This window comes from Ursus arctos, unplaced genomic scaffold, assembly GCF_023065955.2.
Source record: "Ursus arctos isolate Adak ecotype North America unplaced genomic scaffold, UrsArc2.0 scaffold_3, whole genome shotgun sequence".
NCBI lineage: Eukaryota > Metazoa > Chordata > Mammalia > Carnivora > Ursidae > Ursus > Ursus arctos.
In genome coordinates this window covers 18,096,602-18,111,988 of record NW_026622985.1, presented here as the reverse complement: position 1 = coordinate 18,111,988, position 15,387 = coordinate 18,096,602, and the positions used below count along the sequence as shown (strand labels likewise).

The following is a 15,387-nucleotide window of genomic DNA, read 5'->3' as shown; positions in this document are numbered from 1 at the left end:
TGGAACACTCCAGAATCATTTCTTAATCCAGCAAGAATGGTTTAGACACAGTATTCTATACATGCACCTTGGAGGTAGCAAGTCCTTAAAATGCACAGGAGTTAACATCAGATTATAAATGGCTAATGGATGTTTCCAAGAGACCAAGTACAGAGATTCACTTTGTAATCTGGGTCACAAACTTTTTTCTCACACATACACATATAACAAGGGTGCAATTTCACTAAAAATATATTGTACACACCAATAACCCACAAATCTCAGAATTCACAGCTAAAGAGAGTTCACAGACACATCCCGTATCCATGACCAGTACTTTCTACTGTTTCTTACATACACAGCTCCAGACACAGACATTTATCTCTTCACTATCTTTAATAGGAGAATCTAAATCATCGCTCTATTAAATATGTGGTTACAAAATTTACCCTTAAATTGAAAAATACAGTCGACAGAAAGTAAACACTCATTCTTTAAAGTCCTTTTGAGTGTCTAGTTAATACACCTACTTAATAGTATGCTGTAAGATAAATACTCTAGAGGACTGATAGAGGAGTAATTTTTCGGGTATAATTTTGTCATTTAATGAAATCAGTCTTTATGTCTATCCCTCTGCATTAATTTTGGTTGTTTACAGTTCTTTCTTTTTTTAAAACAGCTTTCTCAGAGAAAAATACTCCCTCAAGACTTGCACGTACCTAACAATTTACGTGGGACCTTTATAACTGAAGGTCAATGTGACTGGATACAAAATACTTGGCTCAGAATTTCTTTCCTTCAGTATGTCAGATGCATTACGCTATTGTCTTTTGGTCTACAACGCTGATGTACAAAAGTCTGATCACAATCTGATTTTCCTCTGATAAGACATGTGGTCTTTCTGCCTAAAAATTTCATTACTACATCAAGCAGATTAAGGCTGCAGTGTTTATCGGAATTTTATGATTTTTCTAGCTTTTATATCTTATGTCTTGTTCTTAGCCTTCCCTTACTTGCTTTGTGGGCAAAGGAAGAGTAAATAGATACTATTTGAAATTCTGAAAGGGCATTTTCTCCCCTTTTAGTAAACATGAGCTTTAGTACAAGAACTTGGACATTATTCAGATGTACTCACAGATTCTGGGCTCATTTCTTGGTTCTTAATTATGTTCTGGATAAGTTCAAATATAATACATTAGAATATGAACTGGGGAAACAATTGCTTTTGGAATGAGAAAGTCTTATTGGGGTAAAAGCAGAATTCAGAAATCGGAAGACAGGAAAAAATACTGAGATTTCTTTCAGTAACTAAGAAACTTTTCAAGCAAAAGTACGCTGAAAGCAGTTCCCTGGCTATTTGAAACCAAAGCCCATAATTATATGCAGTCAGATTATCAATACGTAACTGAAAGATTACACTCCTTCAAGAAGTCAAGGCCCACTGTTATTTTTGTCTCCTCCTGACCATAAGAGAGCAAGGAGATACCAAAGCGCACGGCAAGGTCGGACTCCACCACACGACTGTAGGCGTCTTCCCAAGCAGATGTTATATCTCACAAAAAATGAAGAATATATACATTGTGAATAATCCAAATTCTCAATTATTCTCAAGAAATTTTAAAAATGGGGAAAAGAACATAGTTCTTAGATTCAAAGCACTACAAATGCAGGAAGTAAAAGGTCTTCAACATATATATGGAAAACAGAACTTACTTTTGAGCCTCAATCTCAAACCCTATCTAGTTTTATAATCCAAAAGCAATGAATGCTTCCTAGTTTAATCATCACGAGAAAGCCTAACTCATGTACCAACTTGTGCATGCTCCTATATGAGGCACTCGACACAGCAACTTAGATACAGTTAGTGGGCTTCAGGCTTAGGACTTATAGTCTATGCCAAACAAAAAGAGTATTAAATGAATTTATGCTCTAAGAAAAGTAGTTAAATGATTACGCCAAAAAATAAATCTAGCTAAACATACATGGAAGGCTGCAATGTTCTTTCATTAAGTTCTTGTGAACTTCTTCCAACAAATCATCTTCTCCAAAAAAGGACACAAGACAATCTTCCAAACCACTTGCTCTTCTAGAACCCCGAAGGTGTATCATCAAGAAACGCACTCTACTTGTCTTCCTTGTGGATCTGACTGGCTTCCAAAATGCTCCTAGCCAAAAGAATGCAGCACGAGTGACTGCGTGATTTCTGAGGCTAGGTTGTAAAAGGCAACACAGCTCTCACTTTGAAAGGTGGATGTCTGCTTTTGGAACTCTGAGTCACCAGGTAAGAAATCTGACTACTCTGAGGCTGCCATGCTGTGAGGAAGCCAAGCCACATGGAGGTGTTCCAGTTGGCAGTTCCAGTCTTCCAATCCTCTGTCCCAGCAGCCAGATACATGAGTAAGTAAGCTTCCAGATGATTCTAGTCCCCAGCCCATCGAGTTACTTCAAGCCTTTGAGATGTCTCAGCTGAAGCCACAGACATCATGAGGCAGAGGCAAACCATACTAGTTTTGCCCTTTCTAAATTCCTGATCCATAAAATCATAAGCGAAATTAAAAGTTGGCATAAGGCTGCCAATAGTAACCAGTCACTATTCTGCTCGCCACAACAGCTATGTAAAACCTCCCTATTCTGCAAGAAAGATGTGACCTCAACCTCTCCAAGACTACTATCTCCAAAATTCAATAGTCCTTCAGAAAATAAAAATCAGGGGCACCCGGATGGCTCAGTTAGAAAAACCTGAGACTCTTGATCTCAGGGTTATGAGTTTGAGCCCCATGATGGGTGTAGAGATTACTTAAAAGTAAAATCTTTTTAAAAAATCAGTATCAAAATCACAATGAGATTCTACTTCAGTACCACCAGCATGGCTAAGAAAGAATAAGTATTGGCAAGGATATGGAAAACCTGTAAACGTCATACACTGCTGGTGGGAATACACAGTGATGAGTAGCTTCTTCAGAAAAAGAGTCTGGCAATTCCTCAAGATACTTTACATGGAGTTACAATATGACCCAAAAACAATTCCACTCCTAGGCATACCCAAGAAAATGAAAACAGGCCCCCTTAAACACTCATATACAAATACACACACACACACACACACACAGAGTAGCATATTAATAGTCAAAAAAATTAGAAACCAAATGTAAATCAACTGATAGACAAACAAAATGTAATATATCTCAACCACAGAATATTACAGTATAAAAAGGTATAAGGTAATAACACATGCTACAACATGGATCAAAGTTAAAAAGATGCTAAGTATGCCAGCTAAAAAAGACTACATACCGTAGGACTCTATTTACATGAAATGTCCAGAATAAGCAAATTCATAGAGAAAGAAAGCAGATTAGTGGTTGCCAAGGACTAGGAAGAAATGGGATGAGGACTGACTGCTAATGAACATTTTTCTTTTTTGGAGTGATGAAAATGTTCTGGAATTAGTGCTAATAGTTGCCCAATCCGTAAATATACTGAAAACCAATGAACTGTAGCCTTTAGAGTGGCTAGTTTTATGTAAGTATTCCCCCGTTTCCCGTAGTTTCAGTTGGCATGGTCAGCTGCATTCTGGAAGCAGGTGATCCTCCTCCTGGCGTATCACCAGAAGGTCAACAATAGCCTAACACAAGGTCACAATGTCTACATCACTTCCCTCACTTAATCTCATCTAGCAGGCATTTGTTTAAAAGAGATTTTATTTATTTATTTGACAGAGACAGCACAAGCAGGGGGAGAAGGAGAGGGAGAAGCAGACTCCCACTGAGCAGGGAGCCTGACACGGGGCTCGACGCCAGGACCCCGGGATCATGACCGGAGCTGAAGGCAGACGCTTAACCGACTGAGCCACCGAGGCGTTTTGTCATCTCACATCACCACAAAAACAAGAAGGGTGAGTACAGAACAGTAAGACATTCTGAGAGAGAGAGAGACCACATAACTTTTACTACAGTATATTATTATAATTGTTCTATTTTATTATTGTTGTTAATCTCTTCACTGTGCCTAATTTATTTATAACTTAAACTTCATCACAAGCATGTATGTATAGGAAGAAACCTGTATCTCTGGGCTTTGCTACTACGTGCAGCTTCAGGCATTCAGGGCGGTACTGGAACATCACTGTAGTGGACTGGGGTGAGGGAGCTATTGTAATCAATACAGAAAACGGCATGAGGGGAAAAAAAAACAGCAAGTTTTCAAGTACTGCTAGTCAATACAAAGTAGAAAAAAGAAGAAAAAAAAACTTCAACAAAATTTAAAACTCCTTTACTTCATTTCAATCTTCAATTCTACGTTGAAACAGGATCCAGTACAGATAAGTACGAAAATCATTCTACCCAATGCATTCTACGATCCAGAATATCAGTGCTAAGAAGGAGAGGGATCTGGATAAGAACTCTTAAGAATACAGTTCTTTTTTATAATAGCCTCAAGAGAGAAATAAAAAAATACAGGCAACTCTATTGTAAACTTCGAAGTTGCTAAGAGACGAGACTGTAATCGTTCCCACTACAAAAAGGAAATAATTATGGGACATGACAGAAGTGTTATCTAGCACTAAGGTGGCAATCATAGTACAATACATCAATGCCTCAAATCAACACCTTAATGACACAATGTACATCTATACTTACAAAATGTCGTATGTCGATTATATCTTAGTAAAAATAAATTTGAAAAAAGAGAAAAATTATTTTAAAACTTGTCTCATTACTAGGTTCTGTTTGTAAATGTTTTTAAAATCCTAATTTAGGTCCCAAATAACAATCAAACATGCTTGGGGCCCATCGAGAGAACTGGTAGACAGCCCCAAAGAGCCAGAGTGTTTCAGTTTTGGCCAAAGAAGGAAGGTGTGGAGTGAGGCGGCGCAGGCACCGCTGTGCAGACCCCTACTGGACGAAGCAGAGGCAGAGGAGGCATTTGGGCTGGGCTCTGGCACCAAGCACAGCGGGGACAGCCCCGGCAGCGTGGCCAAAAGCAATCTTTCAGCGGGTACCGTCAGCACCCGGGGCAGCGAAGAGCAGGGAGGAAGCCCACGGCAGACAGCACGTGGTGGCTCTGGCCCAGATGCCGTGCCACCCACCTCTGAGGATGTGCAGACCCAAAAAAGGGCCAACGATGCCAGGGACTGACAGGAACCACGGACATTTACAAGGCAATTAAGACCCTTCTACCCCCAAAAATGGAAAATTCCAGTTACACAACTGAATACATACAGGATTTTTTGATTAAAACTAACAGAGCTGCTGTCTGCTCAGTTCCTCAATCTGCTCCATGTCAAGCTGAACCCCAATCTCTGGCTGCTCTCCGACCTCCCTGACTGCTCTGTTCCTCTCAACTTGTTCTTTCTCCTCCTGTATTCCACTGGATCTCCCGAAGGCCTGTCAGTGAACAGCCTTCTGCATCTTTATTCACTTAACACCTCTGACAGGATTTGTTTTCCTAACAAATCTGTAGTGCCTGTGTAACGTCTGGGAATGGTCCACAAGAACACCTCCACTTCTCAGAGAACTGCAGAGCTGAGGCACCCCAAAGACCTCACCGCGGACACCAACTCAAGTGCGCAGATCCACACACAAGCTCAGCTTCGACAGCTGATCATCTGTAAGAACTCACAGAACTCCCCAAAGGCCGCTATTCTCATGAGCACATTTTACTACAAACATAAGGGCCACAGATTACAGGCAATCAAGGGAAGAGATGTAGGGGCAGGATCGAGAAGGGTCCCAAATGCAGAGCATCCAGGAGTCCTCTTTCCATGGAGTTAAATCAAGACTTGGGCACTTAACCAACAGAGGCACCCAGGCGCCCCTGGGCAGTGTTAAATTCTTTACGACACCATTTGCTAGCTGCTCTTCTGAGCCCCAGGTTCCTATTTCTAGCTGTCTTTTTGTTATCTACACCAGTTTCTTTAAACTAAATGAATAAAGTCAAACTCAAAATTTCCCCAGACCAACTGTGATTTCCCTGTTCCTGTTAATAGTGCCAAATCCACTTCTTTCCAATAAGGAATTGAGGCAGTTCATAAAACCACAATAAAAGATACAAAATTAGAAGGAAATTGGGGCAAAGAAAAAATTGCCCAGAAAAAAAAATAAAATAGAATAATGCTGCAGTGAAGTTAGGACACAGAATGCAATGCTGGAAATTCTTGCTCACTTGTTAACAGGAGGGCTGCACATTTGGCTCTGAGTTTTGTTTTTGTTTTTTTTTTAAAGATTTTATTTATTTATTCGACAGAGATAGAGACAGCCAGCGAGAGAGGGAACACAAGCAGGGAGAGTGGGAGAGGAAGAAGCAGGCTCATAGCGGAGGAGCCTGATGTGGGGCTCGATCCCATAATGCCGGGATCACGCCCTGAGCCGAAGGCAGACGCTCAACCGCTGTGCCACCCAGGTGCCCCATGGCTCTGAGTTCTTTAATAGCCAAATAACATCCTAAACAAAGAAGAAATGGCAAGCAGATTCAAAATTCACAGAGTCCTTTTAAAAAAAATGATGTCCAGGGGCGCCTGGGTGGCACAGCGGTTAAGCGTCTGCCTTTGGCTCAGGGCGTGATCCCGGCGATCTGGGATCGAGCCCCACATCAGGCTCCTCTGCTATGAGCCTGCTTCTTCCTCTCCCACTCCCCCTGCTTGTGTTCCCTCTCTCGCTGGCTGTCTCTCTATCTCTGTCGAATAAATAAATAAAATCTTAAAAAAAAAAAAATGATGCCCAGAATGCACTGCTCTTCTTCCAGTCGCCCCACAGTTCAAGACCTGGAAGGTTTTCATCGCTGTCCTCTATATTCAGTCTTTTGACAAACACAGAGATGCTTCCTCCGTGATGCTGCTTCTTTTTCTGACCTCTCCATTGTATGTATCTTCTCTCTCTAATCATTCAAGATTTACAAATTAATCTTTCTTAACTACAGCCATTCCCTGTTCAAAATCTACAACGGTTCCTAAGTTTTTCTTTTTTAAACACTTTTTTTTTCTATTTACAAAGAAGTGTACACTTAGTACAGAAAATCAAGAAAAATTCAGACGAAGAGGTAACACACACACACACACACACACACACACACACACACCAGAAATCCTATAAACCCACATATAACTAGGTACGGCAACCATTTTTAAAACTGAGGTAAAATTGGGACGTCTGGGTGGCTCAGTCAGTTAAGCATCTGCCTTCAGCTCGGGTCATGATCCCAGGGTTCTGGGATCAAGTCCCCCCCAGGCTCCTTGTTCAGTGAGGGGCATGCTTCTCCCTCTGCCTGCTACTCCCCCACTTGTGCTCTCTCTCTCTCATCCTCTCTGACAAAAATAATAATAAATAAATAGATAAATAAATAAAGGTAAAATTTACTTACAATGGAAGTCAAACATCTTATGTACACAATTCCCTGATATTTGACAAACGTTTACACCCTAATCAATATAAAGAATATTTCTTCAAAACCTCACGAAACTTATGTTTGCTCTCTCAGTCACGTTCTTTGTCAGCTATCCACGTAACCAATATTTTCCCCTAGTCTGAGGCTGGTCTTTTCATTTTTACAAGTACCTTTTAATCTGCAAATATTTTTTATTTTGATGAAATCAAATTTATTAATTTTTATTTTGTAGTTAATACTTCCTGCATACTAAGAAGTCTTCCCTTACTGCAAGTTTGTGAAGATATCCTCCTACTTTTTTTCTTTTTATAAGCTTTATACTTTTAGCTTTACTTAAATCTATGATCCATCACAGCCTGTAAAGAGAGCTAAAAAGTATCTACACATTTACTGTAAGATCAGAAACAATAAACGATGTCCACTCTTACCACTTGTATTCAACCTCAGGCAGGGAACAAGGAAGCAAGAAAGAGAAATAAAATGCATAAAGAATGCTGAGGAAAACAAGTATCTGCATGATACTTGTGATACGATAAATGACCCGTGCGCAGAAAATCCCAAGAAATCTATATACACACACGAACTATTCTGTGTTCCTTCAAGTTTTGTTTTCAATATACATTAGTAACTGGTGTTTTAACTTACTTCATGTACAGATTTCTTATCCTCATCTTTGTCCTCTACACAATGCTCCCAAACTCCTCTTCAACCTAATCTAAGCATCAGCGTTCAGCTTGCCATGGGCGAGGAAAACAAGGGGCCTCAGCGCTTCCCAGAAACGCCAGTCCCAGCCTCCAGGGCTGAGTCAGAGAAAGTGTCCTGTAACAATTGTGTCCAATGATTCTCCAGCGGTAAGGCCCCCTTTACATTTTCTAGGAAGTCTTTTACCTCTAACCAAATACGTCAAACCTCTAAAAGCTCTCACCAATCTTTTCTTTCTTAACCACACAGTAAAGGTGAAAAAGGCTATTTAAGGAGCTTCTCGATGTGGTCTCCTCAGTCACTATACAACAAGCCACACATTACTCTACTAGGTGCCAGGGATGGACTGCGAAGGCAAGGCCGGCGGAAGGCTCTGGTGCTGACTGGCTTCTGTTTACACTAGCAGCAAAGTCACGCGCCCACGAACTCCTGGAGAGTGGGGGCTGGTTTCCAATTCACCTTTATAGCCCCTGAAGTAGAACACTCTACACAGCGTAAGGCTCAGAGAATTGAACCGTCATGCTAACTAACGCTTAGTGATCGACAACCCTCGGCAGTGGCGATCTGCGGCATCAGCAGGCCTATCGGGTGTCAGACTCTCCTCAGTCCCCACGAAAGAAATGTACTGAGGACTTCTGTAATTAACTCAGGAGCCTCTGTTACTTTGCTCACATAGGTAAGCAGAGTTTCTTTTTAAGGCTTCAGGTAAACCAAATTAAACCAAATAATTTTTAAAACATATGCAAACATGGTAAGATTAAGTATGTGCACAGCATTAGTGGTTTTAAGGAAAATAACCGAGTGAATAAAGGTGATCTTTTTTATACCCCCCCCAAAAAAGGAAAAAAGCAAACTAAAGACTACACTTCTATGAAATACAAGCTGTACGACATTGGTTTCTAAGGCAACCCTATGTAAGGTGTACTGCTTTCTTATTTTGAGAAAAGCTGAAGCTATAATAGTCCCAAGGCATAGACTGTCGAGAGAAACAAGGACAATGAGAACGAATAACCACCAACATTAAATTTTTAGAGTTATTAAAGTTCAGCCAGTCTAAACTGTTCATAGATGGAAAGGCCATTTGTGTGTAAAAAAGTCATCAGACATTTTTCTAGTGTGTGAGTATTTCTATTGTTTATCCTATGTTTTGAAGAAAATATTCCTAAGTTTCAAAAGAAACAAACTGGATGCCACTCAAACGAGGATAATAAGTAAGACCTCTGGAGCATTACGGATAATTTTAAAAAGATCTAGGGAAGAAATGAAAGATCTGTATTCTGACTCGTGGCCCCTTCACGGCATGTCAACCTCCTCACTCTTGACATGCCTTCTGAGACACACAGGAAACATCAGTGTCATTTGTCCCTTAGCTGTAACTAAACACTAGAGACAATTCCTTCATCCAACCAAAAATATTTATTGCACTGTGGAGAGTACAAATGCAGTGGGGTTGACAGAATACACAGCCCTTGGCCACAGGGAATCTTCCAGACTGAGGAGGAGATCACAAATGAACACAAAAAGAAATGTGTAATCCCCACCCTGGTGACTGCTGGGGGGTGGGAGGTCGTGGCAGCTGCTCTTGTGAGGGGCAGAGGGAGGGGCCTAATGAAGATGCGACTAAGGGTTCAAAGAAGGCCTTTCTGAGGAAATGACGCATGCTCACCAAGTCAGACCACAAGTGTTGAAATTGATGTCTCCAGAAACAATACAGGTGATGAAACTGTACAAGGTGCCAACTTACTGAAGAACGACTTAGGGGAGCCAACCAAACCGGGATCTCCAAGGAGGAGGTGCAGGCAGGATGATCTAACAAAACAAGGTTCCAACTGTCACCACTGACCAGTCCTCGTGGCAAATATGTGCTGAGGGTTGGAAAAACGTTTAGACACAAGGTAGTTCGAAGCAGTTAACGCCCCTTCCACAGCGCCTCAGTCACCTCGAATGAGTGAACGGAAGCCCCCTCTTTGTGCTGGCTTTGGAGTTTAGAGGCATGCACATACCTTAGCCAAGCCTGACGAGGCTCTGAAACACGTGGGTGTCCGGGTCGGCCTCGCTGGGATCCCAGGTCAGGAGTTCCAGCCCAGCCCAGGAGTGGCCAGCAGCCACCCCTGGCCATTCTGAGACAGGCGGTGCCGAGTCACACTCTGAAGACCCACCTAGCACTGCAATCTCCCCACAGGACGAGGTTCTACTCTGGCGAAGAGGCTTTATGCTCAAACTCACGAACCGCGTGCACATTGTGCAAGGGCCTCACGGAAGTGTCTGCTCATTGGCTCACCCTGTGCCTGACCTTTGTTATCTCCCGGGCTTGGAAGGAGGAATCTGAACAAACTGCCCAGTCTCACCCGAGACAACTGACCAGAGGTGACATCACAATGAGACAGGGAGAGAGAGGCCATGTGACACAGCTCCCTCTCCAGAGGCCAGGGCAACAAGCCCGGCACGGCGAGGCAGCGAAGACCCCACGGGGGCCGCACGAAGGGCACCAGCATGAAAGCACAGGTGGGAACAAACCTGGGAGGAGAATGAAGGAACAAGGACAGGACAGAAGAAAATAAAATTCACATTTCTTAAGCACCTTCTACGTACCAGGGAATATGGCACATACTTCCTTTATCTGTTACATTTTCATCCTTATAAAATCTTACGTGGTACGATGTGGTTGTATATTATACCACACAGAGAGAGATCCTCTATCACAGATGAAGGAGCTTGTCTGAGGACACAGAACTGGGAAGCCGGATTTTGACCCCAGGACTCAGACACCAAAGTCCATAGTCCTCCTGGGTCTGGTGGGAGAAGAAAAGTAAGATGAGTGGGAACAAGCTGGCTATGAAGAAAGAGAATGCACAGCCAAGTAGAAAGGAGCAATGAAGAATGCTTTAGCAATATTAGAACTTTAAACAGTGGCCTTTGTGCTCAAGTAGCTGAGGTTTCCTATGTTTTCGAAAGGGGAAAGACTTGTTAAGAGATAAAAAGGAACGAGGAGGGCAGAGACCCAGAGGCTTACCACAGCTCTTGTGGGGTGCTGAGAGTCCAGGTGACTCTGCTCACTCGGCCCTCAACGTACCTGTTTCCTAAGGTGAACAAATACTTCTTTTGTGAAGAGATAAAACAGGTAGTGTGTTTTGTTGTTGGTGTTTTATTTTACTTTGTGGATACTAAGATGTGGTTGGGAGGGCAGAGGTTTTCTAGAAATGGAGTCAAAGAAAACAGAAGGGACAGAAGACAGACAAGACACCTCCCCACACTAAGTAAAACCCACCCCTAAACTGCAAAAGCCAACCCTCCCTACCCCCTGCCCGAAAAATTCAGTCCAGTCATGAGACAGGGTGGGGCAACAAAGGCTTTCTGAGCGCAGGCTAGGTAAGAGCAGAGGGGAGAGATGCCCTTCACCGCAGTGACAGCGGCCGGTGATTCATCAAATAATTGCATGTAATGAGGATAATGAGAGCCTACCCTCTTACTGTCCAAGAAAGAAAGAAAGAAATCCAGAAATCCAGAAAGGGAGAAAACTGGGCTGAATGCCCTGGTATTATAGATATCTGGTTAAATTCACGTATTTTAATATATGCAGAAGTAAAAATAGAAATAAGCATAAATACATAAACATAAAAGGTGTGTGTATCTCTAACCCTATGTATCCCTAACCCTATGCTAAGAGATCTACAAGCACTGACACCCGAACGATGATAATCACATCCAATGCCCAGATCTTGTTTTCTAAAAATCCTATCCCCCACTAAAAGGAACCAGGGATCCTTGTAGAAAAGACTGGATTCCAGGCTGTAGGGAAAATACAAGATGAGCCTGGAACAATTTACTGTACTTGAAAGTAAGTGTTCAAAGAATGACAAGGACATCTAGAAAGGGCAAAGAATCAACCTGAAGGAACTCCTAATGGCCAAACGTGGGATAAGCCAAGCATCAAAACAAATAAGGAGAGGAACTGATTAGAACTCACTGAATAAAAGGGAAATTCGTGAATGAGTCCATCTGAGATAGCTAGAAAGACAAGACAGGGACATGGATGGAAGGAATGGGTGGGAGACAGGAAGAGAAAGACAGGAGAGAGAGAAGGAAATACACTCACTGACAAGGGGCTACGGATAGTCTCAAAGAAGTAGCTCTCAACAGACTATTTATTACCAGGGGGAAAAGACTAACTTCACAGTACAGATTATCTGGCAGACACCACCCCGAACAAAGTGACTGACATCAACTGTAATGGTATAAAACAAAACCATGCACTACCTGATAAAATAAGGTGCTAAGAGAACACTTCTCACAGAGCAACACTTTTTTGTTTTTTGGGTTTTTTTGAAAATTTTATTCATTTACTGGACAGAGCGATAGAACACAAGCAGGGAGAGCAGCAGAGGGAGAGGGAGAAGCAGGCTCCCCGCTGAGCAGGGAGCCCTCCGCTCTATCCCAGGACCCCGGGAGCATGGCCCAAGCCAAAGACAGACGCCTAACTGACTGAGCCACCCAGGCGCCCCACAACACTTTTTTGATATTCCAAATTAAGAAACATTGGGGGGGGGGGGACACCTGGCTGGCTTAGTCGGGAGAACATGCCACTCTTATTCTCAGGGTTATGAGTTAGAGCCCCACCTTGGGGATAGAGATTACTTTAAAAAAACAAACAAAATCTACAAAATAGAACAGTTTACCAAATTAAGAAACATTATACAAAATAATTGGCCTACAATCTTCAAAAATGTCAGTCATGAAAGACAAGAAAAGACTAAGGAACTGTTCCAGATTAAAGAAAGAAGTGTTAACAAAGAAAAAAGCAAGCCCAACAAGTCATCTGCCCCCCAACATGACAAACCAAGACTTAATTATAGTTTCAACCTACCCCAGGAATGTGACCTTTTAAAAGTCAACCAGAAGTTTCCTGATAAGCACAAGTGAGGTAATCTCCATGATAAAAATCCTGCCCCTCTCTCCCCGTCAAAGGAAGATGTCCTGGCATGAAATAATCCTTTCTGTTGCTAGTAACTCCAAGCCTCACTCTCTTTCCCAAAGAAAGCTCTCATTTTTCACAACTCCGAGGAGTGTCTCCACTTGCTGGATACAGACGTCTGATTCATGAAATGCTTAATATAAATAAAGCCAATTAGATCTCCAAATCTTCTCGGTTGAATTTTGTTTTTTAACACAAGAAAACAAAATGTAACATGATTCTAAGAAGGACTGGTCTCATATTAAGGACAATATTGGCAACTGGCAAAACCTGAATGGAGTCTGAGGAAAGAATGGCAGAACTACTACAATGTTAACTTCTTGATCTTGATGGTTGCATTGTACTTACAAAAAAGAATGTACCTGATTGTGGGCAAAATACACTAAATAACTCAGGAGTGAATAAGCAACATGTTGGAAACTTAAACTCTATTCATGGCTGGAGGGTGGGAGTGGGGCACAGTTCTTGTCCCAGACATTCCCATTCAGTTCCAGACTCCCTGGATGTATTTACGTCGGTTACCTTAGACAAAGAGTTCTGATCTATATACAAAATTCACAGAGTAAAGCATCTGTTACGTGTAATGCTGACTAGAAGCACAAGTGACTTACCAAAGTCAGGAATTAGAGAGAGAGAGAGGGAACGAACCTCGTGTATCTCATATGCTTTAGTGAGGCTGACTTCAATACTCTAAGACGTTTAGAGTTCAGTAAATGTTACCTAAAATCAGCCCTGACTATGAAATCCTTCATTCACAGCCCTGTATTTCGGTCTGAGGTGTCCGCTGTGCGGATCTACGAGATAATAAAGGGATAAATTAGAGTTCTGGTTACATCTCCTGACCCACATACTGAAGAGCCAGATGTGAGGCCAAGGGTTCTCATTCCAGCATGGTGGAGTCCATGTGCTAAAAAGAAATGTTCCTACAGAACCACCCTAATGCTTTGGCCTCACAGCAGTAAAATCGAAAGACAACTGTCCGCATCTCCTTTTCAAACAACTTCATTTCTGAACCAAGAAATGCAGAGTAGGAGGGAGGATATAAAACCTCTTCTTTTCACCTTTCCACAGACTCTGTTATATTCCATATTAGATGGCAAAGACCTCTGGGGTCATAATCACTCCTCATAAAAATGCTGAAGATCTACATTCCTTTTTCTAAAGAAAACAGATTCCATGTGTAGAAACCCATACCTATGGAACAATCAGGTTAGAGTGGAAGATTAGTTGTTAAACTTTTACAGCAGAACATAATTTTCTCTTCCTCTTAATAGGTGACTAAAGAGTACAATGTATCATAACCAATACACGAATGGCCTGCGATCACTAGGTAAGTTCATCCAGACACTCCAGAGCCAGGGATTCATTAATGCTGTATGGCCTGTACAGGCATCCATCTTCTGCCATCTGTCATTACTCTGTACAGAATCTGATTTACATTTAACTTAATCTGTAGCAAATCAGTGTTTCATCAAATGTTCAGAAGCTCAGACTACCAGACTGTGATAATTTTCTACCAGAGAGAGTGAAACTACAGATGAGTAAGTTAAGTAAAAAGAGGAGTCAAATGGACACAGCAACTTCCCTTTCTCCTGCATTTTCAGAGTCCAGTCTACACCAAGTATAGAGTCTGCATCACGCTGTTCTGAAAACTGATCAAACAACACGCTTGCCTTTTAGGAGTTTAACTCTGTGTTCCTGATCTTTAGAAAGCATCAATACAGGAACACTTCGCTTGAGTAATTTTTTTTTTTAAGATTTTATTTATTTGCCAGAGACAGAGAGAGAGAGAGAACTCGCGCGGGCACAAGCAGGGGGAGCTGCAGGCAGAGGGAGAAGCAGGCTCCCTGCTGAGCGAGGAGCCAGATGCGAGACTCAATCCCTAGGACCCCGGGATCATGAACTGAGCCGAAGGCAGACACTTAACCGACTGAGCCACCCAGGCGCCCCTCACTTAAGTAATTTCTGTGTATTCTGTGAAATCACAGCTAAAAACCTAATCCACTGTGTCACACAATGGCAGAACCCACAGAATGTCTTTTTCGTTAAGCACAATGCCAGGAAAAAGTCTGTTTCTGTAAACAAATGAGCAGGCTCTCTTTCCATGGACAATGAGTACTATGTAATTCAATGCCATACAGAGAAAGGGCTAGTTCCTTGTTAGTCTCAGCAGCCTGAAAACTTAAAGTCAAATGTCTTGCACGCCAGTTAAACTGGTTCGCCTCAGGAGCCTAGTAACTTCAAGTCTCTAGGCTCTCCTTAGATGGTTTATCGTGTTTTTATCTTTAATTGTTGTTTAATACTACGTTTAATTCTATTAGATTTAAATCCTCTGGGAAGTACTCAGAGTA

The 15,387-nt window shown here is 42.0% G+C and overlaps 1 protein-coding gene across 13 annotated transcripts in view; it reads right to left on the bottom strand.

Moving 5' to 3' along the window:
* SRPK2 (SRSF protein kinase 2) overlaps positions 1–15,387 on the bottom strand; it is a 225,120-nt gene that overhangs the window by 54,978 nt on the left and 154,755 nt on the right. Inside the window, exon 1 of one of the 13 annotated variants that reach the window (XM_048212910.2) lies at positions 1,962–2,798. The exons of the other annotated variants lie outside the window; for them this stretch is intronic. Within the exon in view, the coding sequence (XP_048068867.1) occupies positions 1,962–2,088 (127 nt within the window). The 5' untranslated portion in view covers positions 2,089–2,798. Of the gene's footprint in view, positions 1–1,961; positions 2,799–15,387 lie in introns of those variants that run through there. 13 annotated transcript variants of the gene reach the window in all.